The sequence below is a fragment of the Lynx rufus genome, unplaced genomic scaffold (assembly GCF_022079265.1).
Source record: "Lynx rufus isolate CCGP_SWC_20201006 ecotype Redwood Valley unplaced genomic scaffold, mLynRuf1.p SCAF_5, whole genome shotgun sequence".
Taxonomy (NCBI): Eukaryota; Metazoa; Chordata; class Mammalia; order Carnivora; family Felidae; genus Lynx; species Lynx rufus.
Genome location: NW_025814867.1, coordinates 60,371,133 through 60,390,696, shown reverse-complemented (window position 1 = coordinate 60,390,696; position 19,564 = coordinate 60,371,133). Strand labels below are relative to the sequence as shown.

At 36.4% G+C, this 19,564-nt stretch overlaps 1 protein-coding gene across 2 annotated transcripts in view; it reads left to right on the top strand.

The window, feature by feature from the left end:
• Nucleotides 1-19,564, top strand: part of ZBBX (zinc finger B-box domain containing) — a 121,851-nt gene that overhangs the window by 90,096 nt on the left and 12,191 nt on the right. For both annotated transcript variants that reach the window (XM_047098908.1, XM_047098909.1), the window contains 4 exons: nucleotides 1,562-1,869; nucleotides 5,207-5,360; nucleotides 6,161-6,277; nucleotides 13,795-14,049. In XM_047098908.1, the coding sequence (XP_046954864.1) occupies nucleotides 1,562-1,869; nucleotides 5,207-5,360; nucleotides 6,161-6,277; nucleotides 13,795-14,049 (834 nt within the window). The remainder of the gene's footprint in view (nucleotides 1-1,561; nucleotides 1,870-5,206; nucleotides 5,361-6,160; nucleotides 6,278-13,794; nucleotides 14,050-19,564) is intronic.

Below are 19,564 nucleotides of genomic sequence, written 5' to 3'. Positions count from 1 at the left end.
CTTCAGCAGTAGTGGAATTATGCAATCTTGCAAAAATATTACAGAGGTTAGTTGTAGACATTTACATATAGAAAATGGCATCTCTTGGGGCGCCTGGGTGGCTCAGTCGGTTGGGCGGCCGACTTCGGCTCAGGTCAAGATCTCGCGGTCCGTGAGTTTGAGCCCTGCGTCGGCTCTGTGCTGACAGCTCGGAGCCTGGAGCCTGTTTCAGATTCTGTGTCTCCCTCTCTCTGACCCTCCCCCATTCATGCTCTGTCTCTCTCTGTCTCAAAAATAAATAAACGTTAAAAAAAATAAAAAATAAAAAATAAAGAAAATGGCATCTCTTCGTACCATAAAATCAACTAATTTCTATTCAAGCTTTCAAGGAAAATACAGCATTATTGTGCAAGTTTAATTAAATTGAAGAGCCTTTATAAAATTTTTCTTGTAAAAGTATTTCTGTGTTGTATAAGTAACTGCCTTTCTTGTAGTAATTGTGTGATTTAAGAAGTGATAGTTGTTGGAAATGGAAGTTCTAAACACTATGTGTAATTGCCCAGCTATACAAACATTTGATTGCAACGAGTAAGTCCTTTGAGCAGCAAGGCAGAATTTACATCACTGGAGAGTATTTTAGTCATAGCCTTTACTATTTTATACCATCTATTTATAGAGATAAGATATTTATATTGGAAAGAGTATAGGGACAATCAGATGAAGCTATATTCAATCTGGATAATGATATACATATTTTTATTTAAAATGAATGCAGTATGATATAAAAATTATTAAATAATTTTTATTTTTCATAAAATTTAGACCAGTGTTTCACAGTCCTGGCTGCACATTATGATCACCTGAAGAATTTGGCAGGGTGGGGGTGGGATGGGGGGAGACAGAAACAGTGCCACTCCCAGTGTCTGATTTAATTGGTTGGGGTCAGGTCCATACGTTGACAATTTTAGAGAGTACCTTCAAATGCTTCCATTGTGCACCCAGGTTGAAAACCAATGCTCTAAACCAAGTCGATTACTTAAAGCAGACATAATGAGGTGGTGACTAATATAATCTTGCTCATTTTGTAGCTTTCCCAGAGGCAGGTGTCCCAGCTTAAAGGTTTTTTTGTCCCCTAACTGGTACTGCTCTTGCATCTGGCACATTTCCCTTTGCCCTCACCTTATCACTAACCATTCTAAGGAAGAGAAGCAAAATGTGGAAATAAGGTTCTCTCTGTATTATTTTTCATAAATTGCTATTGTAAAACTTGGCCGAGAGAGGATGTAGGAAAGTGGGAATTGAGCCACAGGCTGAAATAAAAATGTGCATCAGTTTCAAAATTTCATTACAAAATAAAATCATGCCTCCTTCCATTAGTCTGGCTCATCAAGGTTTGAATGTATCAGTAAATTATGATTATCATTCATGAACGTAAGCAGAGTAAAAGTATTTTAACACTGATATGTCAGTAAAGAGATGTTGACAAAATAGTGCTTATTGATAAGAGTTTACACCATAGAAGTTTTCATTTATTGACAGTTTAATCAATTTATTTAACTTCGTAAATAATTGTTTTCAACAGCAGTAACTTCAGATACAAAATTTGACACCATTGTGGATCCTGATGTTTATTCTCCTGCCACTGAAAAGTTAGGGGAAAGCAGCTTTTTTGAAAGAAATTTCAAGGAGAAAACTATAGATATGGAAAGTAATCAAAAGTCTGATGATTCCTGCATATCACTTGAGAGCAAGGATTCTTTGCCAAGTATAGGTTTAGAAAAACCTTCCATTAAGGAGCAATTATCTCAGGACATCAAAGAATCCTTGGAATTTAGCAATCTGCATGAGAGGCCAAACCCTGAAGATTCTAAAACTACAGAGTCACCACTGGTAAGTCTCTATTATGTTTATTATATTAAAAATGCTGTAAGAAATGTCATAAGACAATACATTCTTAAACATTACTACCTATTGAAGTTACAATGTGCTACCTTATATTATCATGAGATAGTTGAAGAATGACTCATATGGGAAAGAATGCTAATTACTTACAGGACAAATTCTAATATGGTAAATGCCATGATAACAAACGGGTTTTCTATGACAAATAACACTCTAAGGCCCACCTCATGCACCATAGTAAGAGAGCTGTTACTTTTCTAAATGAAATTTATTATTATGAATAATTTAGTACAAGAAATCCTTTCTAGCTTTTTACTGTATAGTCCCGGGTTTAAATGAATTAAATGCAGATATGTAGATAGAACCAGTTTTTGTAGCTTAATGTAAGTATAAGGTTTTAAAGGTAATTCCTTCAAAAACATGGCTAATAAAGATATATGGGTTTAGTTTGTATTTCATCTTAGAGGAAAAGTAAAGTAGCTCATTGTTGCATTATTGCCAAGTTTTGAAACTGTATTTGAATTTCTGTTCTATATATTAAAAATCTTAGGTAATCATGATTACCTAATACATTTTTTGGAAATTAGGCAAGTCAGATATTTGAACAACCCTTCAAAGTCATTTGAAATGAATGTCCACGGTGCCTAAACTAAAGTGGGGGGACCAACAACTTCCAAGAAGGAATGTTGAGCTGCTGCCACTTCTGCTGGGGGGATTGGATTTTTGTGCCCACTTTGTGATGGGCCTTCTTCCCTGCTGAAGCACAAAACTGGGCTGAGATCTTTGCAAAAACTTGTAATCCCTAGAAGTCTCCTCAGTCACTGAAGGACTACCCTGGGAGATGTACTCACAGATGCAACAAGATGAAGGGCAACTGATTTCTGCAGAGGATCTGGGCCAGGTCCAGAAATATCTTCCCTGAAAAACAGAAATCTTGGGCTTTCTTTGAGTGTAGGTTTACAGTTTAAGTATACATTTCTTACTTAGAAGCCCCAAGTCAACAAATTAACATTAATTTTAATCCGTGTCTATTGATGCCCTCATATGTCTGCCAAAAGAAATCCATTCCCTTCTAGAAGACATTCCCACAATTTAGCCAATAATAGATTCTCAAAAGTAAAGCCTCATCACAGATGAGCGTTTCTTCCACCTCCCACAATGAGGAAAAACAATCTTAGAGTGAATTTCTGCAACAGAACTCTAATTTTCTGATGTCCACCGCATGTGCAGTGTCCTATGCTATGGGAGAGGAACCCTGAGCATATGGACCCCAGTTCTTGTATACTGGGTGCAAGCCTGCCTGATCTTTGCCCCAGGGGGAGACCCTGTCTTCCGTAACCTAATAAAAGGCATTTGGTCCAAACTCACAGATATGTAATCTGTGGTAATTTGTGTAATGGAAAGCAATCTAGCAGTTAAAATGAATGAAATAGAACTGTTTTTATTTACATGGATACATCTCAAAAATATGAGATTAAAATTTAAATATAAAAGGACACCTAGAGTTAAGTCAATATTTTTTGAAACATTGAAGATAAATGTAATTTTTTATGGATACATTCAGACATAATAATAGTCAAAAACATGCATTGGAATAGAGTATGTCCACTTCAATGCAATAATACAATTAACTCTAAAGACTGATTTTTTTGGTATGGATAGCTAAAGCAAAATTTTAAATTACTGATATTAAACTGTGTGATCAAGTCATGTTCAATTACATATCTAGATATTTAAAGTATTTCATAATTAAAATTGAAATGTTAAAAAGCTACTACTCATATTTTTATCCCTTATACTACATTGGTAAAAAAAAAAAAAACTGGTAAATGATCATGTCATAGAGAATGGTGCCTGATACACAGTGGTAGAATCAACTTTATTTTCATCCCTGATGACTAGACACGAACTGTTTTAATTTTTCTTCCTGCTCTAGTAGAAACCATTCCTTAAGCTACTTAAAGAGACTACTTTAAAATTTTTTTGCTGGAGTCGAAAACTTAAGAGTGAGCAAGAGTTTTTAGCAGTAGAATTTCTTAACTTCCACTTGGGTGCAAGATAGTTGAATCTGCACTTCAGTTTTCAGATATTGAGTCCTTCATAAAGGTGGAATCTATGGAATGAAGTACCAAGTTGTAGGGCAGCAGCAGTGGGGTAGAATAGGGTGCCAGGAAGAACAAAGTCTAGTTGGGAGCTCTTGGTTCTGGCTTGGAAACCACCAGTAGTTAACTCTCTGAGTTTGGGAAACAAGCAAGCAACCCCCCTTTCTTTGTTCTTATCTGGTAACTGGTGCTTCAAAAAAAAGGTTCCAGAGTGGCAGTTGTCTAATCCAATTAAGAGCTGCACTAAAGCTGAAGGGTGCTGTAAACTGGTAATCAGTGTCTGGGAGGGCCAGGGAAGATGTCATGAGCAGAGCCAACTTGGACTTGTCTTTGAAGGAGATGCTTCATCGGTCACTATCTTTGTTTTGTAATATTTTGTCATTTATACGACTTATAAATTTGGATAACGTTATAATACATTTTGTGTTGTTTACTCCCTTCAAACAGGCTGTGCTTGGGCATTAATTAGATCCTTTAGGGAGTTGTTAAATACTGAGAGCACTCTGATTATATTTTAAGCCCATCTAGAGTCTCACTTCTGAATCTCTAATCTGTTTCTTAACTAGACTCATGTATGTTTTAGTCCCATTAATATTCTTTCCTAGAATGAAAGCATGTCGTAAAATGAATTCATAGGGTGGGGGAATAATCCCAGGCTTCAATTCAGCCAGAACCTAATTCTGCTAATTTCTAGCTGTATAAACTTCTCAAGTTACTTCGCTCGCTCTTACCGCAGTTTTCTACATGCATATTTGCTTCACAATAAATATTTTGTTAACTTAGATTTTGTCTATGACCAGATTTATTTCCTCAGTATTCTGCTTTCAACTTTGAAATTAGTTTCTGTACACGCAAAGATACTAATGCAAAAGCACAGCATATAGGGGACATTCTGTTTTCCAGAGTAACTTATATGTGAGGACACTAAGGGAAGAAAATATAAGAAAGGAGAAAAAAAAAACCCTTTATTTTGTTTTGTGAACTTCTGTCTTCCTTGGATCAATGGAACTTTCAGATAATTACTATGTCATGGTTTAGATGTTTTTCACAACTTTTACTATATATAAATGTTGTGTTATTGTCTATGTCTTCGCTACTAGACCCTAAATTTGATGGGGATGGAATCTGTGCCAAGAATGAAGTAGGTGCTCAATGAATGAATGTGCTGCTTTGTGTTGATGAGATAAAGCAAACTTAATTTTGTTGAATATTTTGTTTCCTAGTTGTTACGAGAAATAGCCCTCAGAAGTAAGCCTATAACTGAACAATATCAAGGACTTGAAAGATTCTTTGTTTTTGATAAAAATGAGAGACTCAACTTACTTCCTTCTCGTAGCTTAGAATGCAGCTATTCCAGTACTAGGATTACAACTGCAGGTAAATTCAGACACAAAATCAGATGGCCTGTGGACCAACCTAACGGTTTTATGACACTTTTTTTAAAACAGTTCATCCTAATTTTGGGAAATACTGGGTAATTCTGTTCAGTGAATAAAGTCATTTTCTTCTCCAGTTGAAATTATTAACCCTGTGTGAGTTGCTGCATATTTGTGTTTGAGGCCATTATCAGAATGTGAGAGGACATAACTATAATGAGGTTGAGGAAAGATTATTTTTAGAATTTAGAATGTAGCCCTTACTAAATAGTGAAAGAGAAATTCTTTGAATCACTTCATTAACTGTTAAGTATTGTATGATGATTCCTAAATACCGTCTTAAAAGCAAATCTCCAAATCTCACATTCTGTGAGATTTCTGAGACATATCTGTAGTTTCCTTCTGAAAGTTACCAATATTCTTAGGTTTCCTAAGAATTCAAATGTATTTATTCATGTAGAAACTGTTATACTTTAAGTTATCTTGTTACATACTGGAAGAAATATTTGTTTCTATTCAAACGTGTGTGTGTGTGTGTGTGTGTGCGCGCGCGCGTGTGTGTGTGTGTGTGTGTCTAATATGTTTGCAATTTAGAGTTTGCTTCTTTTTGTTAAGCTATGCAAATCTAATGTTGTTTATTGTATCATTATGAGATTCTGTCTCTTATAATATATACCTCACTGTTATGAATGGTCCTTGCTTAGCTAAATATTATCCAGGAAGACAATAAATAAAATAAAGCAATAACATGAATTTTCCTCCTTTTCAATATTGAAATTAGTTTACCATTTTCCATATCAGGAGACCGAGAGTGGATGCCAGGCCACAGCATAAGTGCCTCGGCTGATCACGCAGTTGTCTTGGGTGTTGTGCAGACTGCCCAGAACCTGTCCACGAGCAGAACACAGCGAAAGAGGGGTAAGGACAGCCTGAAGGCCACAGCGCCATATTGATGACTCACTGTTTTTGTTTTTGTTTTTTTTTTTTTTTACTTTGTCTCAGCACTTTACTAGGTACCTGAAAATTCGTCTTTGCAGTTTCATAATGTAAACTTATTCATTTTAAGTGGCTATCTTACATTTTGTCTCCAAAACCAAAAAACCAAGAGTGGTCCTGATTCTTCTCAAAGACATGAGTTAACTTTAGTTATTTTTGTAACAATGTATTAGTGAATAATATTTTTTTAAGTGTAGCTCAGGGTATGTTGTGTATTTTGAGTAATCCTTGTAAAATACATACTTGGTTTTGTTATACTCTCAGGAAACTGTATTTATACTAGATTTTGCATATCATTCACTTGGTTCATATTATTATTGTTATTTTTAAACATGTATTTATTTTTGAGACAGACAGAGCACAAGCAGGGATGGTACAGAGAGCGAGGGAGACATAATTCCAAGCAGGCTTTTCACAGGTTGTGCAGAGCCTGGTGTGGGGCTCGAACTCGTGAGTCATGAGATCATGACCTGAGCCAAAACCAAGAGTTGGATGCTTAACTGTCTGAGCCACGCAGGCACCCCACTTAGTTCATACTATGATCGGACACAGCCATTTGTGAAAGGAATGGTTTAAGTTAAGATTGCTGCTTGTAGCTGTGGTTAAGATACCTGTGTTCTAAACCTAGCGCTGAATGTGTTAACCCTGGAATCTTGATTTCAGTTCAACTCCATTCTCTAACAAAAATAACTGCAAGATTGTCTATAGGATAACTCTTTTGACGTGTTGAGTCTCATGGTAATATTTTCCTAGGGCGTGTGTGCAGAGAATTTTGACATCATTAAAATCAGTAGTTTTATTAGCTCATTATTGGCATCCAGTAATACCTGCTGCAATAAGTTTGCTTTAGGCTGAATGTCATGTGCAGTTGCTGTCGATGACTGATGAATTAAGACACTTTCTATAGACATGTGTTGAGTATGTTGGCATGAAAGCCGGGCCCTGAGGGAAAAGAGTTGCATGAGTCATGTTTCCTCATTTTTTGGGGCTCACAGGTTTGGGAGGAACAAAATGGGTTATTTACCTTCGTTTGAGGCCATCTTCGAGCCAGAAATTTAATTACACGTGATTTGTCCAAAAATGCAAAATCGATATGCCTCTCTTGCCCTAAATCCTATGACTAAATCTCCTTGGCTAGCTTAGATCCTTTTCATATGCACTTATGTTGAGAATCTGTCAGATTTAAAAGTTGTTTTTGTGTTTGTTTTTTTTTGTTTTTTTTTTCGGAAAAACCATCCATTTATGATAAATGTTTTTTCTGGCTCTGTAATTAGGTACCTATTCTCACATCAAAGCCTTGAGCAGCTTCAAAAATTCTAGGTGCTTCCTTCTGAGGCAGTCAAAGGAACTGTTTTAACAAATTCACATGCATGCCATGAGGAATTTGTTACCAAGACAAATCTTTGTAAATAAGTAGCCAAATGCCTTTAAGTATCAATTTGGAGTGATCTGTTGAAATCAATAATTTACTATCAAAAACATTTGCAGGAGTACTTACTTTAGGCCAGACACTGCCAGATACTGGTGATACAAAATATACCCTGGTCCCTGCAGTCCAAGAGCTTAGAGTCTAGTTCAGAGGTTCTCAAATGTTAGTTTGAACATGATCACCTGGGAAACCTCTTGTAATATAGATTTCTTGACCTCATTCTTTTTTTTTTTAATTCTTTTAACATTTATTTTTGAGAGACAGAGCACAAGACGAGGAGGGGCAGAGAGAGAGGAAGACACAGAATCCAAAGCAGCCTCCAGACTCTGTCAGCAGAGCCAGATACGGAGCTTGAACCCACGAACCATGAGAGAGAGCATGACTTGGGCCAAAGTCGGACGCCTAACCGACTGGGCCGCCCAGGGGCCCCTCGACCTCATTCTTAAGATTCTGATTTATTAAAGCTGAGATTAGGCCTAGGAATTTGCACTTATTTTATCAACAATTCCATGTTATGCTGATGTACACAGTCCAAAACCATACTGAGGGAAAACTGCTATACAGAAACGTAAACACATAAATGACCGCATATAAAGTACACATTGTATAAAAGGACTGCGGGTAACATACTTTTGGAGACGAACCGGCGATTAATAATAGCATATGTGATCAGTTATGATAGAGGTAGTACATGTGCAGCCTTTTAGGAATAGAGATGGTAAAGTAATTGCTTTGCCGTTGAAAAGGGTAGATCACCAAAGGGTTAGGGACTAGGTGACATTTCAGCTGAATCTTAAAAAATGAATAAGATTTACCAGTTGGGGGCAGAGGGAAATGACTTTCTGAACAGAAGCAGTAGGCTGAAATAAAACTAAAAATTTCTTGGCTATGCTATGAGTTACCAAAATCATATTTTCTAAACTGATGCCAACATATAAAGGAATTCTTCTGTAAGATTTTTAAGTTTGTGAACGTAAAACTCTGATAGCTGTGAAATACAGCGGTGTTTAGCAGCAAGCCCACCGATCATCGCCCGCCCCTGCCCAGACCTCCTCCTCCCCCACCCCGTCTTCTTGTCTCCGCACAACCATATAAGCATCAGGAAGTGTCCAGGAGCCATCTTGCCTCCGTCTGCCCACCACAGCCTCTTCATCCCTAGAGCCTGCTGATTTCAGCTCTAATACTGATCCTGAATCTCACCGCTTCTACCGCTGTTGCCCAAGATGAGCCCAAGCCAGTTGTCCATCATCCCTCATTTGTCTCTCAATTTAACTTTTTGCCTTTCCTGAAGACAAGTTTCCATAATTAATTTCCATCAAATTCTACTGTTTATAGTCAGTGGGTGAATTGTTTATAGTCATAAAATTGTTCATAGTTTAGAGGGAGCTGATCACATTTTCTGTAAACTTACATCATAAATTGCATCTTGTCAGTCTCCTGCTTGAAAGCATCTTATAGTTTCATAGACAGCAGGACAAAATTGTTTATTACCAGACATCACACAGCAGCACTGAGTTGGTCCTGCCTGTCTCCCCTAACCACGTCTTCTCCCACAATGCAGCTACGCTGGCTCTCTTTTTGTTCTCACACAGGCCACGCTCTCTCTTGCTTGTTAGCTTCGGAATTTGCTCTCCCATCTAACCTGGGATGGTCCGCAGCCTCTTTCTCCAACTTCACCCCCTTTTTCGTATGACTGATTCTTTCTCATTTTTCCATCTCAGCCCAGACGCTGCCTCCTTAGAGAGGCCTTCTGAACCCCCCTTTACCTAGTCTCTTGAGACCCCCAATCACCTTTGCCTTCTTTTGTCCTTCTCATAGAACCTATTACTAGGTGAAATCATTTTACTTGTTAATTTTCTGCTCATCCTATGTTTGGTTGGAAAGAAAGCAAGGACCTACCCTGTCCTTTTCATTGGTGTATCCTCAGCGATAGAACACAGCCTGGCATTTTGTCAGCACTCAGGAAGTGTGTCTGCATGAGCGAAGCAGGATAACAGGACTATGTGTTAGTCTGGAGTACAACTGGAGGGTAGGAGCAGTGTCTCCTTCAGTTTTGAGTCCTCTGATCCTGACACAGTGCCTGGCAGTTTTAGGATTTGACAAAAGATTTTGTAATTTAATTAGATTAGGTATTAATTCATACGTTCTCGGAGTTAGAGGGGATTTAGGACATCATTCTGTCCAACTCCTAAATTTTCAGGTGAAATATGCATTTGCATATCTCAGGTCACAAGGTGATTTCTAATTGAGTGAGATTAGACAAGTGCTTCCCACTTTAGCCTTCTTTCTATTAACCCATGCTGCTAAATAAAATGTACGTATAGGTGTGAGAACTCGTAGAAAATGCATTTTTATATTTTATGTATAAATTCTTAGTAATTTACACAGTGGAACAAGAATATCAAAAGACAATGATGTTTTGCACACTTTATTCGGGAATAAAATACTAGCTCTTTGCTCAGATGTTATTTGTAATTGAAACACTATACAGAAATCGTGTTGCTCTACTTATGTTTCATCCAGTTCTAATGTTTTAATTTAGAATAACAATGACAATTATTGGTTAAATACTTTTCAGTGAGTGATGCATGCTTTCATATCTGGGTCAGCATTCTTATGCCCTTTGACAGAGCACAAAGCATCCTTCTATCTTTCCAATATTTGGCCTGGTCTCATTAGTGATCATACAGCATGTATATTCTTTCGCTAATACCAAGGACAATTTCTCTAGTTATTTTTAGAGTATAACTGTGGTCAATGGTAATTTCTAGTTTCCTAAGATTACACTGCCAGTAATGGCACAAGTTGCTTCAAAAAGGAGTTTCTGATGTGTGTAATCTACAAACTAGACTTTAAAAGAAATCATGGAATGATCCTTTCAATCCTGGCATTTTTCATTGGTGCCAGTCTTTTTTCTTTTTAAGTTTATTTGTTTATTTTGAGAGAGAGAGACACAGAGAGAGCAAGTGAGGGAGGGGCAAAGAGAGAGGGAGAGGGAGAATCCCAAGCAGGCTCTGCGCTGTCAGTGCGGAGCCTGGCGCAGGGGTTGAACTCACAAAGTGTGAAATCATTACCTGAGTTGAAACCGAGAGTTGGACGCTTAAGTGACTGAACCTCCTGGTCACCCCATCGTTAGTGCCAGTCTTAACGGTGTTTCAAATCTTAACCCTGGCAATAACATTAATAAGCTTGTATGTTAATAAGCTTGTGGAAAGAATGATGTACTCACCTAAATAAACGACAACAAAAAAGAAATAAAATTAAGGATCAGATTGAAGCTTCCTCTGTCACTGTGTTTCAGGTACTTTAAATTACACTTTAAACATATTTCCCATAGGAAAAAATTGTCTGTTTGCTGCGTGCTAAGCATAAATCTGACCCACTCCCAGTGTACTTTTTTTTTTTCTTAGTTGGCATCAATTAACTTCTAATACTGTGGCAACCAGATGTTGTTACAAGAGTTTGGCAAATGTTTGTGTTCTTCTGAATTTTCTGAAGGGCATCTACGTTATGTTAAATTTTTTCAACTCACATTTACCTGTGTTGGCAGAAGTCCAGTTCTTCCTCGTAACATCTTCCATTTATTTTATTTAATTTTTAATGTTTATTTATTTTTGAGACACACACACACACACACACACACACACACACACACACACACAGTGCAAGTGAGGGAGGGGCAGAGAGAGGGAGACGAGACACAGAATCTGAAGCAGACTCCAGGCTCTGAGTTGTCAGCATAGAGCCTCACACAGAGCTCCAACTCACAAACCCGTGAGATCATGACCTGAGCTGAAGTTGGATGCTTAAACAACTGAGCTACCCAGGCAACCCTGTTTGTTTTATTTTAATCAGAATTCTTCATTCCTCTGAATTTTACTTGACTGGGACACAGCACAACATAGATAGGAAGGTGGAGTTTCTCCATAGATGTAGAAGTTTCAGGGCGTACAGTTGAATTACTTTATGCTCATTGGCCTGTGCTTCCACGATTGCCGTTCTTACTACTGCTTTCTTATATAGGAATGGCAAGTTTGCTTTTTTTTTTGTATTATGTATTGTTATGTATTTGTGTACTTTATGTATTATGTACTTTTATGGATTATAGATAATAGAGGAAATTATTTCCAAATTCTAGTCATTAAAGTAATCCACAGGGATATTTCCATTTATTTGTCTTAAAACATAAACACACTTTTGTCAATACATTTTCTTCAGAATTGTCTCTGTGTGCATAGACACAAAAAGGTCAGAATCTTATTTTAATTTATGCATAATTTCATTCCAAGAAAAAATGTTTTCAAAATTGATTTCTGAAATGTTCATTAAAATTGGTGCCCTTTGGGACTTACCTTAGTCAGTTTTAATTGCTTATATAATTACATACTGCATTAGGATGCTTCTTAGGGTACTAGCTACATTCCAAGTAGATTTTTAAGTTTAAGAAAAAGACAAACTCAGTAGTCAGTAAATGTTTAATACATGGCAACTACCTGTAGTTACTCTTCTGAATCTTACGTTTTCCTTTGACTCGAGTGGACATAATGTTATAATGGCATATGTTCAGTCAAATCATGATTTTCATGATAATGATAATAGCACTTCTTTAAAGAACCCAATTTTTACCCAAAACCAATTTGTATTAAGGGAATACAAGGTTATCTTATAAATTATTTATATTTAACATAAATATATTTATTTAAATCTAAATAGTGATTCATTACGTATAAAAATATACCTGCACTATGAGTTTCTAAATTTGTACTTTGAATATTCCCTTGGCCTTCATTAAAGAATCTTGTGAGCAGTACCAAAAGATATCTATATCTATCTACATCTATGTATCTATACATAGATATAGATATGTGCCTATATATATATATGCTATTTATATTTATATCTATTTATATCTGTATTTATATATATCTGTATGTATCTATCTATATGTATAGATATCTATAGATATATGTATCTATAGATATCTCTATATCTATATATCTATCTATAATTAATTTATATTAGTGTAAGATTTAAAAGGATTTTTTTCCTACTATGAAAGAAACACACATGTTGAAGAAACCAACTAAATCAGCCTTTGAAATAGGTCAGGACAAAGTTGTGACTGCCTTAGTGGAACAAAGTAATTACCTGAGGTAGATCTATGTTTCTGGAACTTTTCCACTAATTGCCCTATAAAGCAACAGAGAGTGAACTCATATTTAGGAAAATAAGAAATATGATCTCAATTTCTTTAAAGCCCAAATTTTTCTAAAAGCGTTTTCATACTAATATTTTGTGTCCATATTTGTTTTAGTAGAAGAATGTTAAGCACCATCAAATAAAATTCACTAGGTTCACTAGGAAGTGGTACCATGTCTATTCTATGGTTTTTTTTTTTTTTCTCTTAAAAGGCAGAGTTTGGTATAATCCTAGAATTTAAGAAACAGGACACATATTTAAAAAAAGAAAAAAAGAAACGGCACAGTTTGGATGGCTATCGGGTAGATTATAAAATTGGACACTGAATTGTTCTGGAATTGACTTGGTTCACAGAAGTTTTGCTTCAGTTAATATTAAAATTAACTTGTCTTTTTCTGAGTGTAAGAAAAAAAAAGAGGGGCGCCTGGGTGGCGCAGTCTGTTAAGCGTCCGACTTCAGCCAGGTCACGATCTCGCGGTCCGTGAATTCGAGCCCCGTGTCAGGCTCTGGGCTGATGGCTCAGAGCCTGGAGCCTGTTTCCGATTCTGTGTCTCCCTCTCTCTCTGCCCCTCCCCCGTTCATGCTCTGTCTCTCTCTGTCCCAAAAATAAATAAACGTTCAAAAAAAAAAAAAAAGAAAATTAAAAAGAAAAAAAAAAGAGCAAAATAACCTCAAAGTGTTCTTTATGATGTAGGGAAAGTAACTTGGCATTAACTGCTCTAGGTTCAAAGGGATGGTATTTTGTATCTTTAAGCATTCATTCAGAAATTTTAAAACAGTTGATTAAATTTTTTTTAATTTTTCATTTTAGGGGAGATATCACAGAGACCTTCAACAGCACATATACCCCTTTCCAACTCTGTGAAAAAAAGCTCCGGTTGCCTCTTCTCCCATCCTCGATCAAGAAGTGCAGCTGTTCGATCGTTATCTAGAGCTGCTTCTGAAATTTCAGAAATTGAATACATTGATATTACTGACCACACTGAGCCTTTCTTAGATGACACTGCTGATCAGCAAACCTTAGACAATTTGGAAAAAGAATTAAATGTGCTGGGAAATCTTGCAGGTAATGCTATTTTTTCTTACTGTAGACAATGTTAACTCTGCCTTCTGCTTGATTCTTTATAACATCCTCCAAGAAAACAAGGCTTTCCCTTTTTCCCTCATATAACTGTTAACCTTTGTATTTGTTTCCTTGGATATCCCCTGACATCTCCCTGAGAATGTTCCCAAATGGGTGGATGCCCACACCAGAGATGGCCCCCTTAGCCTACATAATACACAGTTAAAATGGAATAAGGAGGGGCTCCTGGGTGGCTCAGTTGGTTACGTGTCCAACTTCGGCTCAGGTCGATTTTGTGGTTCATGAGTTCAAGCCCCTTTGAGCTCTGTGCTGACAGCTCAGAGCCTGGAGCCTGCTTCAAATTCTGTGTCTCCCTCTCTCTCTGCCCCTCCTCTGCTCGTGCTCTGTCTCTGTTTAAAAAAAAAATGTGGCATAATGAACTTCATGTGGACGAAATATATTTTTTTTCTTCTTTCTACAAACCTGCTGAGTGGCTAATCTCTGTAGCTTTATTAAAGCTACTGCCCAACACCCTTGTTGGAGGATTGAGCTGTTAGATCTTTTAAAGCAGTATTTGGCAAGCTTCAGTGCCAATGCACTGAAATGCAGATTCTGGGATGGGGCCCAGGATTCTGCACATCTGACCAGTACCCATTTGATGCCAGTGCTGCTGATTGGCATACCAGTTTGAGGAGAAATTAGACTTCTGCATTCCCTTTCCTAAAATCTCCGTGATTGTAGTCTAGCAAATCATAACCATATTCGTGAACATACAAGGGTCTGGTTCAGTAACAGACCCCAGGGGAATCAGTCCTCTTTTCATCAGGAAGTTGTTCATGCAGTTGTTCCTGCCGCACATCCAAGAAGTAGGCCAGAAACTTCCACATGTGCTTGCTTTTTGGTTTTGTGTTTGTTTGTTTGTTTGTTTGTTTGGTTGGTTGGTTTTTAGTGATATCCTCCTCTGTTCACCTCAGAATAAAAACTTTTCTATTTGCATAAAAAGAACATATCTTGGCTTTGAAAAATTCAAGAAATACCAAAAAATACTAAAAGGGAAGCCAAAATCCTCACAAAATCTTAATCCTTAATCCTTAATATGAAATCCTTAATATGAAAACAACCATCTTATTTGATGAGCAAATATTGATATTTTAAACATCTGCTTATGTCATGAGTATACATATAAAAATACATAGTTAGAAGGATGAATAGATTGAAGGAAAGACCGTAGTCATTTTATAAAAAATAAATTTAGGCTCTACGTATTTTTAAATGGTTACATATTTACTCAATTAAACAAAAGATAAATAGAAATGAAACTAATGGAAATTATAGATTTCAGGTACTTTTTCATCACAAAAATATTAAGTTGAACTATATGAAATTGCTTTTTGTAGACAAGAAATAGTGGGATATTGGCAACTTTATATAGTCTGTCTTGTACTTTGTGTAAATATCCCTTTAAAAATTAAGAAAAAGGTAAAAAAGGAATAGTAAGCAATCAAGACCATTTATAATTATCTATGATTTAGTTTTATACAATAATGATGAAATCCCTATAATAAGGATGAGGACTTATTTGTTGTGTTTTTTAGCCACGTGTGATTATAAATACTATTGAATATATTGCTATTATAGTTACAATTTTTCATTTTTTAAGGTTTCCTTTTATTTCCTTTTTCTTAGTGAAAATTCATAAAGATTAGATGATCAGTACCAGCATTTTTATTTTGGCTTTCCAATTTTGAGCCTTTATTTTAAATATACTTTTTAATGTTTTATTTTATTTTTCAGAGAGAGAGAGAGAGAGAAAGAGAGAGAGAGGGAGCATGAGCAGGGGAGGGGCAGAGAGAGAGGGAGACACAGAATCTGAAGCAGGCTCCAGGCTCCGCTCTGTCAGCACAGAGCCCAACTGGAGGTTCAAACCCATGAACTGTGAGATCATGACCTAAGCCGAAGTTGGACACTTAACCGACTGAGCCACCCAGGCACCCCTTGAGCCTTTTATTTTGATTCAGCTCTAGAAGATTCGATCGTGACATTCTTGAGAATTTGTTTCATCTTTACGGCTGAATGGCAAATTAGCTAGATTAATCTAGTGGATCACACTTTTTTCCCTCTGCATTTAGTAGACATTTCTCCACTGTCTTCTGTGCCTCATTTTGATGCAAGTTAGTACTTAGCACAGTTTTGCCATTTACTTTTGTTTGGTTGAATTTAATTGTAGCTCTATTACTCAAGTTCTTTCATGTTTGAGAATGAGTGCTTCCTTTATATTTAAATGGCAAATTGACTGAAGGTAATATAGTTGGGGCATTTTTCTTGTAAACCTTGTACATGCTGATTCATTGTTATCTGTGCCTGAATTCTGTTATGAAGTAGTTTGAGGTCACCTTTATTTTTTTCCTCACTCTCTCGCTTGCATGTGACAGGCTTCTTTCCTGAATGGATGTTTGAAGAATTTTTTCTTAATCTTTGAAATTCAATAACGGGACCAGGAATGTGTTTCAATATCAATAATTCAGCATTTCTTAACGCAGTGGGCTCTCTTTCTATCTGTAGAAAAATTGCTCCTTATTTTCAGAGATATTTTCTGCTGTTGTATATTTGAATTGCTTTTCTGTTCCATATGGGATTATCCTGCTGACGAACCTATTTTGTCTGTGTTGGATCTTCTTTGTACAGTGTATTTACTTACATTTTCGTCAACTCTTTTAACCAATTTTATTTTCCTTTGCATTTACTACTTTACCTTCAGCTTGTCTTCTATGTTGGGATTTTAATTTTCAGCTACAGTTATAATCCATTCTTTATTGACTGATTTAATACATTAGCTTTCTAAAGGTATTCTTTGATTTCTTTTTGTAAATTTTTACTTTGATGTATTATAAACTTATGGAAAATTTTCAAGAATGCAAGAATAGTACAAGGAGGGGCGCTTGGGTGGCTCAGTCAGTTGAGTGTCTGACTTCAGCTGAGGTCATGATCTCATGATTCATGAGTTCAAGACCCGCATCAGGCTCTGTGCTGACAGCTCAGAGCCTAGAGCCTGCTTCACGTTTTGTGTCTCCCTCTCTTACTTCCCCACCCCCACTCATGCTCTGTCTTCTCTCTCTCTCTCTCTCTCTCTCTCTCAAAAATAAATATTAAAAAATTTAAAAAGGAGAGAGAATAGTAGAAGGAATTACTGTATACTCTTTACCAAGTTCACTACTTGTCTTTTGCGCTATTTGGATGTATGTATACACGTACACATACACACACGCACACTGTACTTTTTTGTGAATCATTTGAGAGGAGGTTATAAACATTATGAGCCTTGATCAAAAAAATACTTGAGTGTAAAAAAATACATCAGTCAGTGTGTGTTACCCACGAACAGGACATTCTTTCAAGGATCATAATACAATGATCAAAAATCAGGAAATTTAACATTGATACAATATGATCCTCTACTCTAGTCCACAGTGCCTATCTAATTTTTAAAACTTGTCTCAGTGGTGTTCATTATAGCTTGTTTTTTTCTGGTATTGGATCCTACGCAGGAACAGGTGATCATTGAAAAATTTTTTTCTTGTTAACATCTGACATGACGTTTGATCTTTGAGATTAGTTTTGCTGTTTTTAATTAATTAATTTTTAATTGAAATGTGATTGACTTACCATAACCTTTTAGTTTCAGCAGTACATAATAGTGATTCAGTGTGTTTATACATTGTGAAATAATCCCCATAGTAAGTTCACTTACCATCTGTCACCACAAACAGTTATTACAATATTATTGACCATATCCCCTATGCAGTACATTATATCTCTATGACTTGTTTATTTTATAACTGGAAGTTTGTACCTCTTAATCCCCTTCACCTGTTTAGCTCACTCCTCCCACTCCTTTCCTCTCTGGTAACCAACGGTTTGTTTCCTATATCTATGAAACTGTTTCTGTTTTGTTTTATGCATTTGTTTTGTTTTTTTAGATTCCACATATAAGTGAAATCATGTGGTATTTGCCCTCCATGTTGTTGTAAATGGCAAGGTTTCATTCCTTTTTTTATGGCTGAGTAATATTCTGGTGTGTGTGTATGTGTGTGTGTGTGTGTATCTCACATCTTTATGCATTCATATATTCATGGACACTCAGGTTGCTTCTATATCCTGGCTAGTGTAAATAATGGTGCAATGAACATAGTGGTGCAGATAATCTCTTTGAACTGGTGTTTTCATTTTATTCAGGTAAATATCCAGAAATGGAATTGCTGGATTGTATGGTAGTTATATTTTTACTTTTTTTGAGGAACTTCCGTATTGTTTTCCATAGTAGCTGCTCTAATTTACATTCTTACCAACAGTGTCCGAGGGTTTCCTTTTTTCCATGTCCCCACCAACACTTGTTATTTTTTTTTTTGTCTTTTTGGTGGTTTTGGTTTGCCTTTACCTGATGGTTAGTGATATGGAGCATATAGTTTCATGTGATTGTTGTCCTTCTGTTTGTCTTCTTGGAGAAATGTCTGTTCAGGCCTGCTCGTTTTTTAAATGCATTGCTTTTTTTTTTAATTAAAAAATGTTTGTTTGTTTGTTTGTTTATGAGAGAGAGAGTGGGAAAGGAGCAGAGAGAGAGGCAGACAGAGAATTCCAAGCAGGCTCTACACTGTCAGCACAGAGCCTGGTACAGGGCTCCATGCCACGAACTATGAGATCATGACCTGAGCCAAAACTAAGAGCTGGATGATTAACTGACTAAGCCACCCATGTTGTTTGCTTTTTTGATACTAAGTTGTGTAAGTTCTTTTTGTAGTTTGAATATTAATCCATTATTGGCTGTATGACTTGCAAATATTCTTCTCCCATTCAGTAGGTTGCCTTTCCACTTTGTTAACGGTTTCCTTTGCTGTACAAATGCCATTTAGTTTGATATAATCTCATTTGTTTATTTTAGCTTTTCTTGCCCTTGCCCGAGGATACTAGTCCAAAAATATATTGCCAAGACCAGCGTAAAAGAGTTTACTGCCTATGGTTTCTTGTATGAGCCTTATGATTTTAGGTGTTAATTCAAGTCTTTAATCCATTTTTAATCTATTTTTATATGTGGTATAAGATAGTGGTGCAGTTTCATTCTTCTGTGCATAGCTGTCTGCCCAGTACCATTTATTGTAGAGACTGTCTTTTCCCCATTGTATATTCTTGTCTTTTTTGTCATAGTTCAATTAACCATGTATATGTTAAGCTTTCTGTTCTATTCTATTGATCTATTGTTTCCATGCTTTGCAGTGTAGTTTGAAATCAAAAGGTGTGACACCTGAAGCATTGTTCTTTTTTCTCAAGATGCTTTGGCTATCTGGGATCTTTTGTGGTTCCATACAAATTTTAGGATTCTTTGTTCTAGTTTTATAAATATGCCATTGGTATTTTTATGGAGATTGCATTGAATCTTTGGATTGCTTTGGGTAGAGTGGACATTTTAGCAGTATTTATTCTTCTAATCCATGAGCATGTTGTATCTTTCCATTTATTTATGCTG